At 39.9% G+C, this 21,868-nt stretch overlaps 1 protein-coding gene across 8 annotated transcripts in view; it reads right to left on the bottom strand.

Annotated features, from left to right (window-relative positions):
- AIG1 (androgen induced 1) overlaps window positions 1-21,868 on the bottom strand; it is a 238,232-nt gene that overhangs the window by 190,686 nt on the left and 25,678 nt on the right. Inside the window, exons 2-3 of one of the 8 annotated variants that reach the window (XM_058534195.1) lie at window positions 18,760-18,802; window positions 16,325-17,552 (exon numbers count right to left, since the gene is read on the bottom strand). The exons of the other annotated variants lie outside the window; for them this stretch is intronic. Of the exons in view, the coding sequence (XP_058390178.1) occupies window positions 17,383-17,552; window positions 18,760-18,802 (213 nt within the window). The 3' untranslated portion in view covers window positions 16,325-17,382. Of the gene's footprint in view, window positions 1-16,324; window positions 17,553-18,759; window positions 18,803-21,868 lie in introns of those variants that run through there. 8 annotated transcript variants of the gene reach the window in all.

Genomic DNA, 21,868 nt, shown 5'->3' with positions numbered 1-21,868 from the left:
TTTTTTTTTGTGAGGAAGGTCGGCCCTGAGCTAACATCTGCCAATCCTCCTCTTTTTTTTTGCTGAGGAAGACTGGCCCTGGGCTAACATCCATGCCCATCTTCCTCTACTTTATATGGGACACCGCCACAGCATGGCTTGCCAAGTGGTGCATCGGTGCGCACCCAGGATCTGAACCAGCAAACCCCGGACTGCCGCAACGGAGCGGGCGCACTTAACCACTTGCACCACCAGGGCCGACCCCAATATTTGCTATTTTTAACTCAAAATGGCCACTGGTCTACCATATTAATTTATTTACTACATCATTTTGGAGTTTACTGGTACAGAGCCTGAAAGGATATAAGATGAACCACTCTTTTCATTTCTATTTTCCACTAGTTCACCTATGACTCCACAATATTTTACCTCTAGATTAAGAGTATTTATAAAATCCTAGGGCCCTTATAGCTTGAGAAAGTATAAAGTTAGTGTTGGAAGAATCCTACCACCATCCAACTTAAGTGACGATGTAAATCTCAGACAAAATTAAAGGTCCTTAAGACATTTTGTAATTTCATCAATGACATGGAAAAGTCTGATAACACCAAGTGTGGAAGATAATGTGGAATGAGGCTAGTGGGCGTATATTTTGGTTCAATTGCTTTGGAAAACAACAGCATTATCTAGTAAAGCTGAGAATGCACATACAAACCTATGAACCGTCTTATGTAGGTTTCCTAGGACCTAAAGTATATTAACTTGGAATGAGATTGGAGTTGTAAGTATATGCTTCTGTCTTTTAGGCTAGTATGAAATTAAAAAAAGAAAAACAGGAAGAAGCAGTACTATTATTTATTACAGCAGGAAACCAAGAAATACTTCCAGTTCTCAATTACTTAGGTAACAAAGTAAATACAGCCATTACTTTTCCTAACAAAGTTATTACCTTAAGTTTCTTAACAAACAAGCTTTTCTTATGGATGAGAGTAATTTAATGGACATAATTTTGAGTCATAACTGAAGTGTAATGTATAATTTTCTTATATTTTAAAGACTTGGTGACATTTGGAACACTGGAATTGTAAGTTTATGTTCGGTTTTAGAATTGACTTCCTTGATTTCTTTTTAAATAGGGAAAGTTTAATATAAAGAATGATTAAGCTATCATAGAACAGTAATTATAAGATGTAATGAGAACTCTAAAGGGTACCCTGGGGCTCAGGGAAAGTACCGAGGGAAAGGCGAACTTGGAAGAGGCTCTCTCCCCAAAGATATAAAAGTCAGCAGAGTTGAGGAGAAAAAAACGTCTGTGAGGAATGCCTCTCATGTGCTAATTACGTTATCATAAATTCTGGGGCAAGAAACATTAAAAGAAATTGGAGTCAAAATACAAAGAAATATAGGTTCTGAAAAAATCAGAAACATTTTAGAAATCCATCAATTAAGGATATCAATATAAAATATACATTTGTAAATCACTGACTAGTAACTGAGTGCCTTGCATCAACAGAAATATGAACAATGGCATTTTTCCTCTCAGTTACATTAAAATAATGCATCTTTTGATCCTGCCACGTTTCTGTTCTCATAAACATACAAAGTATGTGCTTAAATGCTAATAAATAGGGAAGACCATCAATAGCCAAAAGTGTGCACAGACAGAACAATAAAAAAATTTTGATGGATGAATCTACCCCGTAAAGGGATAAAGCTAGTCTCATCACTGTTGTTGGGGATGGGATAAAGAAGGAAAATCCAAAATCCTCTGGAGAAGTTTTGACAGGTATTAATAAAAATATACGTTTCTTCTTCTAAAAGCAGTATTCATCTGGAAATTTCTCCTGAGAGAAACTAATTCAATATCCACACATCAAGAACTCAAAGTTTAAAAGTGTAAATTCTGAGCTCTAAGAAATCAGAACATAAAATATTTTGTTTATAAATTTCCAAGTGATTCCAGTAAGAGTTTTCTTGAGAAGTGTGATTTTAAAATCACAATCATTAACAATAACATTATTTCAAATAATTACCGCAAGGTTTTACCAGTAGAACATCAAATGCTTACTTCTGGTTTACGGGAGTTAAGACTTCCACCACGAGGCTTCTACAGCTTGCCAGTGAGAAAACCCTGGCCGCTGACTACACTGGAATTATTCCTAACAAGTGGTTTTAATTGCATCTCTAGCTAACAATGGCATTTTTACGGCAATTCTGCCTGTAGGTAAAGAAGGAAGAAAGGAAGACAGAGGTGGAGGGAGGGAGGGAAATAAAGGGCAAGAAAGGTAAGCTAAATGATCTTTGGGAGAAAAGCCTATGTAATGTTTTCTTAGTTCATTTGGGCTGCTATAACAGAAACACCATTGACTGGGGGGCTTATAAACTCCAGAAATTTGTTTCTCACAGTGCTGGAGGCTGAGAAGTCCAAGATCAAGGTACTGGTAGATTTGGTGTCTGGTGAGAGCCTTGATCCTAGATGGGCATCTTCTCACTGTATCCTCACAAGGCAAAAGTGTCAAGGGATCTCTCTGGAGCCTCTTTTAAAAGGGCACTAATCTCATTCATGAGGGCTCCACTCTCATGACCTAATCACCCCCAAAGCCCCACCTCCAAGTACCATCACCTTGGGGGTTAGGATTCAACATATGAATTTGAGGGGGGACAGAAACATTCAGTCCGTAGCAAATGTAAAGTTGTAATATGCTCAGACCCTCTGAAAAATATATAGTATATACTTCATTCTTAATATTACATGGGATGTTCAAGTTAGTGTCAATAACTCTCCTGATCAGAATGCAGCAGCTGAAGGTTGATGTTTCAAACTGGTAAATGCTGGAAGAAATCCTAGTTGAGAATATGGCGTGGAAATAAGAGCTAAGCTATCCATCTTTTCTATTGTAACTGACTTTGGATGCTAGAGCTGAATTGAAAATATTATCTAAAAGTGTTCATCAAATTATATCGAATTTACAGATTGTCCATGAGGAAGCTTATATATAGTATATATAACATCCCCCTCAGCTATTGAAAAAAAAAAAATCCAGGACAAAATGTGTAGGACGATATACAAAGCCCATCCTTTCTTTTTTTGTGTGAGGAGATCAGCCCTGTGCTAACATCTGCCAATCCTCCTCTTTTTGTTGAGGAAGACTGGCCCTGGGCTAACATCTGTGCCCATCTTCCTCCACTTTATTTATTTATTTTTTCCCCCCAAAGCCCCAGTAGATAGTTGTGTGTCATAGTTGCACATCCTTCTAGTTGCTGTATGTGGGACGCAGCCTCAGCATGGCCGGAGAAGTGGTGCGTCGGTGCGCACCCGGGATGCGAACCCAGGCCGCCAGCAGCAGAGCGCGCGCACTTAACGGCTAAGCCACGGTGCCGGCCCCCCATCCTTCCTTTTATGACTTCAAAATATCCCTAATGAAATCTCTCCAAATGTAAAATCAGAAAAATATTTCTTTTTTTTTTTTTTGAGGAAGATTAGCCCTGAGCTAACACCTGTTGCCAATCTTCCTCTTTTTTTGCTGAGGAAGACTGGCCCTGGGCTAACATGTGTGCCCATCTTCCTCTACTTTATATGTGGACGCCACCAAAGCATGGCTTGATAAGTGTGCGCAGGTCCAGGCCTGGGATCCGAACCTGCGAACCCCAGGCTGCCGAAGCGAAGGGCATGAACTTAACTGCTACACCCCAGTCCGGCCCTCAAATCTTTCTTTTTAGAGACATTCTTTTCCTTTGTTATGCTGGCATTGTGCTAAGCACACCAATCAGCGCACTGCATGGGTTTACAGAAAGGACAGATGCCTCTGTCCAGGACTCTTCATCTTGGTAGAAGCCCCAAACACTAGAGGAGGAAGAGAAGCCACTTAGGGAACTAAGTCCCAAGTGTTCATGAGCTACTGCAAACACATCACTGTTCTTCTCTTTATCTGCAGTGAGGGCTCCACAGTTGTGTCAAGCCCACCTTGCCTTTTGGAGAACAGGGAGCATCGCAGCTTCAACTCCGGTGCCTCCAGTCGCATCTATTACGATCAGCACAAGCTGCCTGTGCATTTCTGGACTAGTGTTTGTCATCCATGACTCAGGAGTCGGTGTTACTCCACTAACCCAAGTCTTACCCCATAGATGGATACCTCTTGAGAGGGCAGCATACTATGAAAATTATTACACAATTTTGAATTGCGTAGCCTTTAAAAATCTCTAATTTAAAGACATATGTTGCAAAGCTTGTGATGTGCTTGATACTTAAATTCAACACATGTGGGAAAACATCTAGGATCCTCTGCTAGCCAGAGTGCTCCTAGACATGATCTTAGCAATTTGTTAGTAAGTGATAAAGGGAAAGTACTATGAAATTATTTGGTGGCGACACTCTCCAGTATAGGAGTGGCTTTGGCAACAATTTTTATTTAGGGCTCTCAAGTCCCTCTTTATTATAAAATTCTAAATAGGATCTTATGATTCAGCTACTTATTAACACTATCATTCATAAGACAATATAAATGATAAGTCTTGGGGTTATACTACTAAATTAATTTCTTCTTTTATTCATTTTTATTTTATTGTAGTAAGAACACTTAACACGAGATCTACCCCCTTCAGAGATTTTTAAGGTACCATCATATTGTTAACTATAAGAACAATGTTGTAAAACAGATCTCAAGAATTCATTCATCTTGCATAACTGAAACTTTATACCCACTGACAAGCAACTCTTCATTTCTCCCTGTTCCCAGCCCCTAGCAACCACCGTTCTCCTCTCTGCTTCTATGAGTTTATTTTAGATCCCTCATATAAGTAGAATCATGCAAGTATTTGTCCTTCTCTGACTGGCTTATTTCACTTAGCATAATGTCCTCAAATGACTAAACTAATTTCAGTAGATTGAACAAATATAGTAGACATGTGAAAACCTCTCTACACATACGTGACGACAAAAGCATGCTTACACAAACCGTTTTCTGGAAGGTGTCTTTAATGTAGAAAAACTGGCCCGTCTTAAGTCCAATCAACAGGTATGTCTTACCTTCTCGGTGACAGCATCTTGTAAATAATGTACACATCCATTTTAGTAACATTTTGTGGACCAAATCTTTGTGGATCAAATTTTGTGGACCAAAATTCCTTTTGTGTTTTTCTCAATCAGTGAGTTTTTAAATAGCCAATTTCAAGGCTGAGGTCACTATTTCCTCTTGAACATTATTGTGAAACACTCTGCACAGGGCTGCATGTAACCAGCTCCAGTGGTGACCAAACCATCATTGTGCCTGAATCAACCCCGACAAGAAAGTTCTTTAAATCTTTCAGGTCATGAGGACATCATTTAGTAAAAAGATATGTTTTTGGCAGTGACCCTAGTGGACAGGGTGAAGTACACCCCAATCAAATTATGCACTCAAAACCATGACATACTGCATTTTTCCAAAAGTGCATAATAGTTATATAATGATCATCTACGTGGCAGTTTATGACCTAAAATGTGATTTCCTGTAGTTTGTTTTGCAAGTTGGCCTTTTCCTCTTTCCCACTGCACACTCCTCCTCTGTCTCTTTGCTGGTTCCTTTTTAACTTCTCAATCTCTAAACCCTGGCAGACCCCAGGGCTCAGACATTGGCCCTCTTCTCTTTTCCAGCTGCAATTCTTGGAGATCTGATCCAGTCTCCAATCCAGTCTCCTGATTTTGAATCTCATCTCCACGATAATGACTCCCACTATCTATCTGACACCTGTATTTGAATGTCAAATAGCCATCTCCAACTTGACAGGTCCGAAATTGAACTCCTTGAATTCCCCAACAAATATGCTCCCCCCACAGTCATCCTCATCTCCATCAATGGCAACTCTGACTTTATAGTAACACATCCCCCAAACCCAGCTAATGCAATTCATTAGCAAATCCCATTGTCTCTCTCTTTAAAAATCATCTCCAGAATCTGACACTTGGCACCACTTCTACCGCTATCTCCCTGGTCCGTGTCACTACCAACTCTCACCTGGATTGTTGGAAGATCCTTCCATCTGAAGACCTGCTCTTCTCCACTCTATTCTATATAGCAGCCAGAAGGAGGCTGTTACGAGTCAGATCATGTGACTCTGCTCAAACTCCTTCAAAGGCTTCCGATCTCAGATACAGTAAAAGCCCAAGTCCTTCACACCATGTCCCACAGGTCCTTCCCTGTCTCCTGCCATTCCCCCCTCACTCACTCTGCTCCGGCCCACTGGTCTCCCAGGTGGGGCCTCTACACCTGCTGTTTCCTTGAATCGCCTCCTCTCTTCCTTCATTCAAACATTAGACTGTAGTCAGTTCGTCCTTGCAACTCGCTGTGAAAAAGCAATCCCTCCTCCCTGACAGTGCTCCCTCTACTGCCATCTTCCAGGAGAGCAGCTGTCATACCCTCCTCTCCCCAACTAGTGTCTGAGCTCTATGAGGGCAGGGATTTACTGTGTACCTTACTCACTGCTCAATCCCTGGCCCTCTATAAACACTTGCCGGATAAATGAATGAAGAGCTGAATTTCAACTCTGCACTTTCTTGCTTTGAACACAGAGGCCTGCCTTGCTCAAAGTCATTCAACAAGTATGCTTTGAAGCCTAAATGTGAACCCAAGTCTTTTGACTGAAAGCCCTTACTCTTTCTAGCAAGGCATGCCAATTAACTTGCCCTCCACATTCTTACCATCTTAGGGGCTGGGCCTGGTTTTATCATTACTCACTTTCAACACAAATACTAGTCTCCAGGGAAGAACAAGAAATGTTCACTGAATATAAAGAGAAGAAGATCTTCACCCAGAAAAGATGGTAACCACTTCCTGTCTAGATTATGAACCCATCAAGGACAAAGATTACATTTTATTCATTCCTGTATCACCAATTCTTGGTTCAGTGTGTGGAACCAAGCAGGAGCGAACTGTAGGTTCCATCGAGGAACAGAATTACATCAAGTTAACCCTAACCAGGAAATCATCAAAAATGTTGACAGTGCAGCTGAAAGATGTCATGGAATTCTGCCCCCTGCTCATTCACAGAGCAGCCAGGACACCTGATGAGAACTCCAGTACTTTACGAATCTATGACACAATAAACTGAGGGAGGATGAAAGCCAAAGTTATACTCTTGGTCAGTAACACTGTGGTCAACTACAGATGATTACTATGTGCCAAGACCTCTGCTTAGTGCTTTTCATGCAGTCTTATTTAGCTGCCATCACAGTCCTTTAAGATAGGTATTGATTATATCACCATTTTGCAAATTGTGCGTCTATAACTATGAGAGGTAGAGCGACTTCCTCAAGCTTGTGTATACTCTATTCTTTTATCAGTCGGTATAGAAATCAGGCCTCTTAACTTCAAAGCAATGCCTTTACTTCATGACACAAAAGCTTCTTTTAAATATGACAAATAACATACATCATGATATATTTGTCTTGCCTCCTATGGTATAAATAAATGCAAATATTCTGGCTCTGAAACTTACAACCTTCTATTACATTTCTCCACATTCTTTTACTTTTACTAATTCTCATTTAAGCACTGTAATAGAAATGGGTACTTCCAAATGGATACAACCTTTCAGGGGTGTCATTTGGACATACGAATCAAAATTCTTTAAAATTCTTTTAGAAATGCATCTAACTTGGTCACAAAAATTTATGGACAAGAATGTTTATTTCACTGGCGTTTATGTTGCTAACAATCTGGAAATTGTTAAACTGACCAAAATGATACATTTAAATCTTGAGGGAATTGTGGAATGTTATATATCCACGAAACATCATGTCTTTGAATAATAGTTAACAACTTGAGAAAATGCTTATAATATATAATCAAGTGTAAAAAAACAAATAACAAAAGTAACCATAGGTGATTATAGTTAATAATACTGTATTGTGTATTTGAAAGTCACTAAGAGAGTAGATCTCAAAAGTTCTCATCACACACACACAAAGTAACCATTAACCACAACAGCAACAGCTCATTTTATCCGAATGCTGAGAGCATGCCAGGCTCTGTGTGGGGCACTTTCCTAACGCATCTCATCTAATCCTCCCAACAACCCCGGAGCCAGGGACTCCAATAATCTTGATTTTACAGATGAAGAAATACAGGCATAGAAAAGCATATTACAGATAGCATGATCCCAAATTTATGCAAAACATTTATACAAAGAGATAATGATCTAAAAATAAACCTTTTAGCTAGGCTACTTTAAACAACTGATGACCGTGATAATATGATGGTATATAGTACGCCGTGATACTATGTGTTAGTGATTAAGTGCCAGTAAGCTGACATCCACTGAAAATCTTATCGTAGTTTAACTGATTTTTCAAGTGGAAAAATACTCTCTTACCACCTGAACATTTTATTTAAAGTATAACTCACTATGTCTAATTGTTCATAAAACAAAAACAGTGCTGTCCTCATATTTGCTCATATTCTCTTTTTCTCCCTGTCACCACGCCCACCTTTGTGCATTTTCTTTCCTGCATATTTTAAAGTGGAATCAGAGAAGTTTTTCCATTCATATTTCTCAGAGCTTGTTGAAAACTTGTAATGAAAACAGCCAGGCTAAAGCACAAACTAATTGTGTCAAATGTTCTTACAGTATTTCCCCTTAGGAATTATCCAGCATTGTTTTAAACTAGTCATGCTGTTTTTCAGGAGGAAAAAAGACTCAAGCATTAAATTTATTATCCCTATAAGATTTTTGAAAACAGATATGTGTTTTCACAGCTCAGCTTGAAGATACAATTTTCTACTCACTTTCCTGCTATTCAGGGCCATTCATGGCTGGAGCAGTTACCCACGTATTGGGTTAGCTGTTAGGTTTGGGATTTTGTTTGTCCTTAGATTAGGTTAAGAAAATGTTTCCACTGCTTCTCTATCCTAACAAAACTGACAGAATTAAAATGTCATTCTAGTATTTCTCACGGTGTAAGGAACACACCTACTAAAGTAGCTTTGGGGAAAAAAATCTAAAAAACTATTTTAAATTGTGGCTACCTGTAGCCTGGGCTAGTTTCTGGAAGCGAATTGTACATGTTAATATCCGTGGAAACATACAGGCAAAAGCTGGTTCTCCGACATGTCTCTTTCTATGCTCTGATATTTATTTATGTACTCACCATTCCAAACCACCAGCATTTTTTCACAAGCAGAAGACTAGTTCACGCGTCTGTGTTTTGCAAATGCTCTTGTTCAACCTGGCATGCGTTTCTAATTCTAGTCCACCTAGCCCACTATTATCATCCTTCCAGTCCCAGCTCTACTCGACCCTTGACAAAGCTCATCTGAAGCGTCCATAGATGACTTGGTGCCAAGACTTTGTATCACATCCTCTATCTTTGCATTTATGTCACTGTATTTAGGTGTTTGTGTCTGCCTGTCTGCCCTAAAAGACTATGAGCTTCTTGAGGAGGAGCATAACATTCTATTCTTCTTTATACTGTCAGGTACAGTTTACCTGCTTGAGTACTCAGTTGTCCTTAGGAAAGTGCTTTTTACACTCTGAACTTCAGTTTCCTCTTCTGTAAAATGATCATAAGAATAGTTACCACATAGATTTACTGTGAAGATTAAACGAGATCTTGCATGTGGAAGCACCGGGAACCCCGGCTCTGAGCTAATGCTAACTTGAATCTGAATCATTCCATTGTTCCCTGCAACACCCATCACAATAGTAAATCAGCACTGAGCAAAATGCCTCATACCTCGGTCCTCAATGAACGATTATCAAATGAATAAATATAAGGGATATAGACCAAAGTGTGTAGACCAGTGGTTCTTTGAGTTACACGCACTTTAAGGACATGATGAAAACTACGGCCTTTCTCCCCCTGTACACACATATTCAACTTTGTGCAGAATTTTAGGGACTCTCCAAATCTCCTGAAGGTCAGTCACGGTCCCTCAAGTGTAGAGGCACCCGTGTGAGTTCCTACTGTAGACAATCCTGTATAAAGACTAGATACCTTGGTCCAGATGAATTTGTCTTCCTTCTCTGACTGCTACAAACTGCACAAGGCTCTGGTCATTACCCTCCAGGTCCGGTAGGATACCTATGGAATAGCTCCCAGCCACAGAGTGTCTTCTCCTGGGATGTGGAATGAGGGAAACCAAAATGTCAAGATCCCGCTTTGCTGAGTTGTTTTCTGGGATTTAACATTATATCCGAGAAAGAACTAGATTGAACCTTTCAAGGCTTCAGGTTCCTCTCATTCACCACAAAGGCAAACATTTCCAGACAAAGTCAGGGTGGACTTTTGTCTCAATCAGGGTTAGGATTTTTGCCAGAGAGCTCCCGGGCACACAAAATAAGATGCTCATTCTTTCAAGTCTCAACTAAGCTTAATGCATATATCTCTCCAACCCAAGAAACAGCTTAATGCACATACCTCTCCAACCAAGCCAAGTAATGCTTATTCGCATGTTCAAGGATCATTTATAAATATTTTAGCTCCCATACAGTTCTCTGCCTCTGGAGATCTGAGGGAACAACCTCTGGAGAGCGACTGGTAAAGCTGGCTACAGGGTTGCCAGGAATTTTCCTGGAGATGATCTTTACTCGGAGGATTATATCTCCACACATCATTTCTCTAGAGATCCCTTGTGTACACTTAAACAGAATTCTTGCAGACCCAGAATCAGGTGTTCCTTCTTCCATGTTTTAAAAATACCTATAATGTGGTACTCATCAAATTGCCCAGTAATTATCTGTTGATGTTTGTTTCACCTTCTACTTTGGGAGCCCCATGGGCAGAGATGATGCCTTATTCATCTTTGCATCCCTAGAACTTAGAACAATGCCAGTTATAAAAGCAATGACAGAGGGAGGATATGAAACACAATATGAAAGACATGTTCATACAAATACAAATATGAAAGACATGTTTCTTGTCTTCAAGAAGTTCAACTGGGGTGATCAGAATAAATAAACACTGACAATACAATACAGTCTAATCTAGACTGACGCGGAAGGATGAGGAAAGGTCTCCCCTAGAGTGTGTCATATCTGGGTTGAGTTCTGGAGAATGAGTAAGAGGCGGCCCTCATAAGGAGGGTGATGACAGAGAGGGCGGCCTGCCTGTTCTGGACAGAAGCAGCAGCACTTCTGAAGGGAAGGCAAAGTGATGGAAGAAACTAAAGTAATTCTGGAGAACAGGCATGTCAGGTGGAAAAGGGGTAACGTCAAGAGACGAGGCTGGAGAAGCAGAGAGGGGCGTGAGTATGACTAGGCTTAGAAAAGCACGTTAAGGAGTTTGGTCTTTATGCTAAAGGAAAAAATAGAACCACTGTAGAGTTTTAAACACAGGAGTTGCACATTTTGGAAAGATCATGCTGAAAGCAAATAATGGATTGGAGCGTGACAATATTGAAGGCAGAGGGGCCAGTGAGGAGGCTGTTTAAGAAGGCCAGGTGTGAGCGTATGTGGGAACAGAACAAAGGCAGTGAATATAGAGAAGAGGACTGAGACTGGAGCGATATTAAGGAGGAAGACTAGCCAGGATGCTGTCACCAGATACGGGAGGAGAAAGGAGATAGAAGAGTCAATAATGACTTCCAGGTTTCAAGCCTACTGGAAAGGGTGCCATTCACCAAGATGCAGAGCATGTTAAAAAGTTTTCTTGGGCTGGCCCGGTGGCATAGTGGTTAAGTTCACTCACTCTGCTTTGGCAGCCTGGGGTTCACGGGTTCTGATCTCAGGTGCAGACCTACACACTACTCAAGCCATGCTGTGGCGGCATCTCACATACAAAATAGAGGAAGATTGGCACAAATGTTAGCTCAGGGACAATCTTCCTTGCCAAAAAAAAAAAAAAAGTTTTCTTTTTTGATATACTAAGTTTAAGGTGTCATTGGGGCATTTAAATGGAGAAGTCCAACAAGTAGTTAGACATATGTGTTTGTAAAGCAGGATATTTCAAAAGTAGCTTTCAAAAACATCAGAAGACTGATTTATCATGAAGCCACGGGAGTGAACGAGTTCCACCACAATGAGAAAATAATGAGTCTGAGGCTGGCCATGTGCAATATCAACATTTACGGAATGAGCAGAGCCTGAAAGACCGCCTGAGAAAGAGTGTCAGAAGCAGAAGGAAGACCAGGAGAATAAATGTCAAGGAAGAATCGTTCCTTGGAGAAGCACTATTTCAATAACCTCAGATGTTGAAAAGCAGTTGGAGAAGTGCAGATGTTTTCACTGGATCTGACAGTGAGGAGGTTTTTGTGTCTTGATGACAAGAGTGGTTTCAGTGGACGTTGGGAGTCAGGAGCCAGTGTGAGAGGAAATTGGAGCTGAGACACTGACGTCAGTGAGTAAGAACTATTCCTTCCCAGAGCATGACCAGGAAGGGAAGAAAAATCGAGTAGTAATTAGAGGGAATACCAAGAGATTTCAACTCTGAAAGAGTATGCTCTCACGGACTCACGTGCGATTTCTTAAATTTTGGAGATTTTTTTTTTTATTTAATGGAAAATATGCTGGATGATAAATCCAACAAATTTATCCCTTATTCAGTCACCTGGATAATATTTTGATCATTAACTTGAAAACTTTTAATCTCTACTGATTGGTGAAGGTAAGTCAAAGATTTAGGAAGGTAGGTCCAGGATATAATCTATTTGTTTAGAAAGGGCATTTGTTTCACATCAATGAATGTGCTTCAGATACTTACAATACGCATTGGTTTCTTCATTCAACTATGCAATTACCCAAGGCGGTAAGTCAGTCTGCTCCTCAATATACTCTGTCCTTCTTCCCACACACATCTGCTGCTTTTAAGGATATTCTAGAGATTCCATCTGGACAAGACATGCTGCATCTCACCTACCTCAAACCAACAACCAAAAAAACCCCACACTTCCCCCTCAAGGCGCAAGGACACTTCCTCTCTTCAGTTTCAAAATAGAGTTTCTCTGTCATATTTTGTTTAGGGGTGTGAGTCCAAAGGAAGGTTTTTGCTTCTATACAAACTAAAGCAGCTCTCTGCTAAAAAGAGGGCACATAACTAGCAATAAACCCACACATAAACGGTCACCTGATTTATAGAGGAGCTGCCCCTGCCATTCTTTGGGCAAAAGAACAGATGTCCATATAAGAAAACAATGATCCTTGACTCCTACCTCACACCACACACAAAAATCACTACCAGATGGATCATAAACGTGAATGGTAAAATGACAAAGGTTCCAGAATATAGCATAGGAGAACATCTTCACCATCTTGGATTATGTAAATATTTCTTAAAAGGACAAAAGAAAGCACATACAGTAATGGAACAGATTAATAAATTGGGCTTCATTGAAAGTAAGAACATAAATTGATCAAAAGATATCACAGAGCCAGCCCTGGTGGTCTGGTGGTTAAGATTTGGCACTCTCACCACCGCGGCCTGGGTTCGTTTCCCAGTCATGGAACCACACCACGCATCTGTCAGTTGTCATACTGTGGTGGCAGCTCACATAGAGAACTAAAACTAACAACTAGGATACACAACCACGAACTGAAGCTTTAGAAAAGGAAGAAAAGGGGCCAGCCCGGTGGCATAGTGGTTAAGCTCACACACTCTGCTTCGGAGGCCTGGGGTTCACAGGTTTGGATCCCGGGCATGGACCTACACACTGTTCATCAAGCCATGCTGTGCTGGCGTCCCACGTACAAAAAATAGAGGAAGATTGGTACAGGTTAGCTCATGGACAATCCTCCTCACCAAAAAAAAAAAAAAAAAGACATCATAAAGAGTAAAGATAAGCTATCATAAAAGATATACTTGTAATATATATCTAACAAAGAATTCATGTTTTTTTAAAAAGCATCCTACAAATAAGAAAGTAAAAGAGAGACCACCCAATTTTGAAAAATGGCAAAAGACATTAACAGGCACTTCATAAAAGAGCCTACCCAAATGGCCAACAAGCAAATAAAAAATTTTAACATTATTAGTGACCAGAGAAATACAAATACAAACCACAATGGAGTATTACTACATATCCCCCAGAATAGCTAAATAAAAGTCATAAAATAAATCAGAAAAAACACTGACTCTATAAAGCACTGGTGAGGATACAGAATAACTGGAACTCTTAAACACTGTTGGTGGGAACGTAAATTTTTAAAACCACTCTGGAAAACTGTCTGGCAGTATCTTCTAAGCTGAACAAATGTGTATCCTATATGCAGCCATTCTACTCCTAAGCAGACATGCACACACATGTGCACCAAACACACACACAAGCACGTCTATAGATACATTCTGGTTTTTTTTTTTTTTCAATGAAGAGTGACCCTGAGCTAACACCTGTTGCCAATCCTCCTCTTTTTGCTAAGGAAGGTTGGCCCTGGGCTAACATCTGTGCCCATCTTCCTCTACTTTATATGAGACGCCGCCTCAGCATGGCTTGATAAGCGGTGCGTAGGTTCGGGCCCGGGATCTGAACCCACGAACCCCAGGCTGCCAAAGCAGAGTGTGTGAACTTAACTGCTATACCACTGGGCCAGCCCCAGATGCATTATTCTTAATAGCTTAAAACTGTAAATAACCCCAAAATGCATCAGCCATAGGATGGAATGTAAATTTTAAAATACACAAAATGGAATTCTACAAAGCAATGGAATAGAACAAATCATTACCACATGCAATCACATGGATGAACCTCCCAGATACAACACTGAGCAAAAGAAGCTAGAGAAAAAAGCAGTACGAGTTGCATGATTCCATTTCTATGGAAATCAAGAACCAGCAGCAGTAGTCTACAGTGACAGAGGTCTTAAGGGTTGTTACCTTTGAGGAGGTAAGTCCATGGAGGGGACTCAAGGTGGCTTCTGGGGTGCTGGTGGTTTTTTGTGTGTGTGAGGAAGATTAGCCCTGAGCTAACATCTGTTGCCAATCTTCCTCTTTTTGCTGAGGAAGATTAGCCCTGGGCTAACATCCGTGCTCACCTTCCTCTACTTTATATGTGGGACACCACCACAGCATGGCTTGATAAGTGGTGCGTAGGTCTGCACCTGGGATCCAAACCTGTGAACCCCGGGCCGCCGAAGTGGAGCATGTGAACTTAACCACTACACCACCAGGCCGGCCCCAGGGTGCTGGTGTTTGATATCTTGATTTAGGTGGTGGTTTACAGATGTGTCCCCTTTGTAAAAGATTTTTGAGCTACTCATGTAAGATTTGTGTACTTCTCAGTAAGTCTGTTACGTTTAGGTAATAAATAAATTAAGTAATTAATGAGTGAGTGAATGAATACAGAAATTTATAAATAAATGGGGCATAGTAAAATGGAGTCAAATGTGTGGAATCATGGTATTCCACACTAACGCACCTTTAGTCCAGGGGTTTAAAAGGCATTTCTAACAGTAAATGTCTTAGAAAATTCAATATCTATGTGTATACCACATATATAACTCTGTTTGAAACTGGCAAAAGCAAGTGTTAATATCCTCACATACAGTTAAAAGTGTAATTTTATATACCAGAGCCAGATTCTGGGCTCCGTCCAGCTGAAGTTGTTAAGGAGAATTCTCTGAGCTGCAAACTGCCCTTCTGTTTTTAATTCCTAGAAACCGAGGTTAGATTAGGGACAAGGAAAACCAAGGAGTTCTATTTCGCTTGCTGCACCATCGAATAGACACCACAGACATTTGACTATCCCAGTCAGAAGATGCTTCCTTCCAAGTCTTTTCGTTCGGTTTTAGGTTTCACAAGATACTGTCTTCAACTGAGTGAATTTCTCTTAAATGCCATGTAGCAAGTGGGAAATCTTACAGAAAATTTTATCTCACCATTTTTAGTACACTGAATCTGGAATGTTCTTAAAACAGATTTGAGTCTAGTGCCTCTAATTCACACTGTTACGGCAATCTTACACAGTACATACAGAGAGAAAAGCCAGCATAGAGTCACCTCTGACCACATAGGATATGACTTTTCCTTTTCTCTGAAAATCCTTTTTACTGAACTGCAACTTGAGAGATGTAATTCAGCATAAAAGCTTTTGTGCAGCCATTTTGACAAGTCTAAACGTTCGAGCAAAACATATAACTCCACTTAAGACAACCAAAATTCAAGCAAATGAGTTTTCAGAGGGAAGTTTATGTAAAATCATGCTGTCCATCATATATTTAACTGGACCAGGAATTTAATGGAAGTGTTTATCTTTGTTTCCCTCTTTTAGAAGAAACATAACCAGACAAACACAAAGAACCCCAGGAACTGAAACATACAAAAGATACGAAGTTGAAAATGTTTCCAAGTTATCATGGTATAAGGATATTTCAGTTGATCTCCAAGCTTTCACAGAGACTCCTAAGTCAGGGGTTCAGAGGACTCTTACAGAAGATATCCCGTCCACCTCTGACCCAGAATTCTTCCCCTCTTCCCTGTGTCCCCCTATGTCATCTTGTCCCCTTTGGAGCCTCCAGTAAGGCTCCTTCCCCTCTGCTTCTCAACTACTTGGTACAAAGGCTAAAACTCAAGTAAATAGATGCCGAGATTTCCACATATGGCCAGTTGGCATATTTTCATTGCTTGCATCTGGGGGAAAAGTTTTCCAGTTTACTTTTAAGGACCTACATTTTCACTTATAGTTCAAAAATATCTCAGTTCACTCAGACATCACTATAATCTTGTATAGCTAGTTTCCACAGTCTAGATGATAGAATCTGCATCTATGGTAATGTTTTGGATAAGCTATCACTTTGCTCTAAGTAAATTGTCCACTTAATGTTCTTTATTTACTCAAGACACATCTCTATAATGAGTAGACATCTTTATATTAAAATCAATCCTTGATTTTATTTGTCCATCAATAAAAAAAATTGCTTTTTTACCCTCAAGAAAATCCTAACCCAAAGTTTGATACAACCTATACAAATTTTATCGTAAATGAAGGCTTTCCTAGAACAGTGGTATAAAAATTTCACTTATCTGTAGATACTATGAAAATTGTTATGTTTAACTTTTAAATACAGAAATATCTGAATGAAGGGCAGTGGTAGGATCTGGGGAGAAGAAGGAGTAATCAAGGGAGGCCACCCTGAACCTAATCTAGGGTCCAAATTACTAAATTGAACTAAGTTTGAGAATTGGGAGAATAGAATATACGCTTTGCTAATCGAGAGATATCCAAATGTTATTGGTAGAAACCAATATATTTACTTATTTATTCAATAAACATTTTGGGGGCTCTCTAAGTGTGCTAGACACTGTTCTATGTGACGAGGATTTGGAAATGACCAGGACATGGTCCCTGACCTCAATGAATGCAGAGTGAATTGGAGGAGACAGATAAGAAACACAAACAATACACATATTTGTTTTCTAGTACCACAAACTAAATGGCTTAAACAACAGAAATGTATAGTCAGTCTCACAGTTCTGGAGGCTAGAAGTCCAAAATCAAGGTGTCAGCAGATTGGTTCCTTCTGAGGGCTTTGAGGAAAATCTCTACCATGCCTCTCCCCCAGCTTCTGGTAGTTTCCTGGCAATCTCTGGCATTGCTTGGCTTGCAGAAGCATCACCCCAACCTCTGCCTTCATCTTCACATGGTGTTCTGCCTGTGTGTGTCTGTGCCATACTTTCCATTTTTATAAGGACACCAGTCAGGTTGGATTAGGGCCCACCCTATGCCATTATGATCTCATCTTAACTAATTATATCTTCAATGACCCTATTTCTAAATCAGGTTACACTCTGAGGTACTGCAGGTTAGGATTTTGACATAAAAATTGGGGGGGGGGACACAATTCAATTCAAAACCATACAGAAAGAAAGGCATTCAACCTCCCTCTAATCATCCACAGACTTTCCTTAATGGCCTCCATTCCTACCACCTATTTCCAAGTCAGTCCCCTGTCCCTACCATCTGCCCCATTGGGAGGCTGGCTGCCTGCAGAGCTAAAATCTCAATGAATGGGAGCTACTGCAACCGAGTGTGCACAATAGCTGTGTGAGGGTCCTTGCCTTCTACTTAACTTCCAAAGCAAAGCCATACGTCAGAACCCAGAATACTGAAGTTCCAAAAAAATAAATCAGAGAACTCAGTAATACATTCCCTGACAGAAAATGATCCATTTCACTTGTGTTGCCAATTCAAGGATAGAATTGTGCTTGTGGACACATTTTTTCTGGAGCTGTGGGAAAAATATTGATATCGTTTGGTACTTTTTTCTCAGTAAAACCTACACTTCATAGTGTTTATAGTCAACTTGAGGAAGCATTTCAGCTATCACACTCCTAGGGAAATATTTTAGACTTAAGGATGTAAATAATAGGAAAATGACAATACACAACAGATCTCCGAGCTTCCAGAATTTTTGTCTCTGCAGGTCTATGCTCTGTTTGCTCACCCTCATGGCTCCATCAGCAGCCTCAACGTGAAGATCATTCACGCCCCGCTTCTGAGTGCCACTCAGGGCTCTGCCTCTTCCCCTAATATGCTGTTCACTACCTCCCACTCTTAGCACTGTCTTGAGTTTTCTCTTCGGTCGGTCAAATGCCTTTGGTTTATCTGGTTTCCTTGGTTGGGAGACTTCACTAACCACTTACCTTACCCTAGCTTGACCACACCCTCAGTATTCTGCTCTGTTCTCCTTGGTCTGTACCACACTGCTCTTTTTTTAAACACATTTTTGTGAAAATGTAGAAATGTGGCAATGAGCTGAGAACACACTCAGAATTCTGTCTTAGCTGAGCTAAATTGCTAAAGGGCATTGTCCACCCCAGATAGACATCCCCAATTCCGGGCTTTAGTTCTAGGCCCACTAGCTGTAGTTCTGAGATACACTCAGGATATTCTATGGCTTCCATGGTTTCTCTGATCCAGCACTGGAAAACAAAAACAAAAACAGAAGAGCTCACACCTGGGAAGGCTAAGAGGTCTTTAGTGAATCATACGTCATACACTCAAGGTCTTTAGAATTACAAAGTGCCCAGTTGAGACAAAGGACCACTATCCTTTTCCACAGATGGCATCTTCAGGCTGGAAAGAGGTGCCCTCATGAGGAAAAGAATCCCTCCACTAAAATGAGGTCAGAAGGAAGCTCCACCCTCAATTAAAAGAGAGGCCAGAGTCCTTCATTTACTACTGTGAAGGGATTAGAGGAATATAAGGCAAAGGCCTTTATAGAATAGGGCTGGAAGCCCTGTAACTTGGCAATGGTTCTATTTTTTATTTTAGTCCCTTGTCTGTTTCCATGGAAGAATTAGCTGTAAAACTTGAAATAAAAAAGTTCAAGGAAGGCACAAGAAAGGCAATGAGGAGGATTCTCAGAAACCAGCATGGATCAACTCTCACCTCCATATTTGTGTATCAAATGGCTTCTGAGAAACACTGCTGTGGTTGACTAAAATAAAAACAGAAATCTCTTACCATCATCCCCACCACTACCACCACCATCAGCAGCAACAACCATCAGAAACACTGTCAGTTCCCTCCATTTAGTTCAGAAAATGAAGGCAAAATACTTTGATGAGGAAAACACTTTTCACTCAGTTACTCATAAGAATTCTGGCTAGTACCCAAACCTCTTCCTGGGCCCTGGTAATTCTCCTTTACTGAACAATTTTGGGTTAGAACTTCGCAGGAAGAAGGAAGTCTAGTAACTCATTTTGGAAAACTTTGGTATTTATCACATCTACCTGTCAATGCTATAAATGAAACCACATGAGCTAAAACAGTGTACTTCTGAACACAGCCATATCCTTCACCAGGCAAAGGCAGAACAGGTACATGCACTCTACCACGCAGTGGGGTTCCTTATGTGGGTGGTCTTAATTCAGCTAATCAATGTTACCTTAGACTCCAGCAGTGACTGCTCGGAGCAGAGTTCTCAATCATTCATAAGATCCTGTACATGTCTATTTCACTACACTTTCACATTGCTTTATAAGTGTTTGGGTCTGATGCCCGCATTAGACTGCAACATTTCTGAAGGCAGGAGCTGTGTATTACTTGTCATTGTATTACCATAACCTAGCAGAGTGGCACATAGTAGGTATTTAGAAAGTGTTTGCTGAGTAAACAAGTCAACTAATAAAAAATGGCTCCTTTTTCATTTTCTTTGCGTTGATTTTAAATGTATAATTCGGTGACACTTTCTGAAAGAACAGATTCACTGGTAATGGCCTAAGACATATATGTATGCTGGATATTTGTGCTAATGTGTACACAAATCTTCAGGACTCTGGGATAACATAAAAATTAAATTAAGTGGCAATCCAGTGTATGGAGTTTTATTTGTTTCTTTGTTTTAGTTTGCTTTTGACTTTGATGAAAAAATAAACAACTGTTTTGATATGTCTACATCTGTCTCTGCTCATAACTAACCTTTGTATTTTATCAAGTCAGATATCTGCTAACTAGAACAAAAAGTAAAGGTGCACGATGGTGATGAAAAATAATGTCAACCCCACTATTATTTTATCTAGGACACTTTTACATGCCAGACTCAGAATGTTAGCATGAATGCAATGATAAACAATTAGTATAATCTCTCATTGGGTATATTCTGTCTATGGTCTTTAAAATATATCCAGGGGCCGGTCAGGTGGCGTAGTGGTTAAGTTCGCGTGTTCCACTTTGGTGGCCCGGGGTTCCCCGGTTCGGATCCTGGGCGCGGACCTACTGAGGCAGTGTCCCATATAGAACTACAACTCTACAACTATGATATACAACTATGTACTGGGGCTTTGGGGAGAAAAAAGAAAAAGAGGAAAATTGGCAACAGATGTTAGCACAGGGCCAATCTTCCCAGAAAAAAAAAAATCCAGAGTCCTGAAATAATATTTCCATTTAAAGTCTCCTGGATATTTTAGGTCATTCTTCTGACTGAAAACGTTTGCTAAGACATTAATTCAGGATCACAGTAGATGTTTCTATCGTGGTCATGTCTGACAAGTCATTCTGGACTCTGTCTCCCCGATTTTCAGGGCTGTCCTCCAACAGTCTCCAGCCCCTGCAGACCTCTACCTGTTCCAAGCTTCTTTCTAGAAGGAATACATGCCCTTAAACATGGTCTTCCTCTCCCCAACCCTTCCAAATAGCTCCTCTTTCCTCTAACCAATAATTCCCCAGAAATTAGGCTAAGATAGTAGAAGGCAAACAATGCGATTACCTAATTAGAGTAATTTGCACAATGTTGTGAATAATTGATATGTACCACTCTTGCAGGCTACTTGCACTTTAATTGATGGAATGTTCTCTCCAGGATTTTTTTGATCATTGGGTTCAGTGGTTTCCCAGACGCCTCTACATGTGCCATCTCACTATCATATTTTCTCACCTTATTCCCTTAAAATAGGAACTTCAAGAATGAAAGCCAGCAATCCATCTCATTTTTGTGAACTTAGCTGTGCCTGCTACTTAAAGCAGTTTAACATCAGTATAGGTAAAAAGAATTATAAGAAAAATAAAAGATTTTCAGATATGCATCCAAAGATGATACAAAATAAAATTCAAACTTTTTTTTACAACAGTGAGCTTAAATTAATTATTTAAGGCAATAAACTTTAAGTATGACCATATTATTCTATTCTCCATTAACATCTTATAAAATCTTTATGAAGGGTATGTATACATCGCTTGCCTTTTAAAACAAAGGGAATAAAGACAGATCAGAATTTTGAGGGAGCACTTTTAAAACTAGGAAGATTTAACTAGCACATTTTCATAATATTGATTCTTATTATTTCCTAAAGTAGATGAATACTTTTTTATTTTGTAGATTAAAAAATGTCAGTTCCTTCTTCTTCTGCTTTCCTTATAAAAATAATTGATAGCCTTTTCTATCCACATCACATTGAGACAAAAGCCAAAAGAATATTTTTAACGAAAACAAAACTCCAACCAGCTCTGAGACCAAAGTAAACAAGCTGGGTCAATGAGTAGAACAC

Source organism: Diceros bicornis, chromosome 39 (assembly GCF_020826845.1).
Source record: "Diceros bicornis minor isolate mBicDic1 chromosome 39, mDicBic1.mat.cur, whole genome shotgun sequence".
Lineage (NCBI taxonomy): Eukaryota > Metazoa > Chordata > Mammalia > Perissodactyla > Rhinocerotidae > Diceros > Diceros bicornis.
The sequence above is the reverse complement of the archived record's forward strand: the minus strand, read 5'-3'. Positions and strand labels throughout refer to the sequence as shown.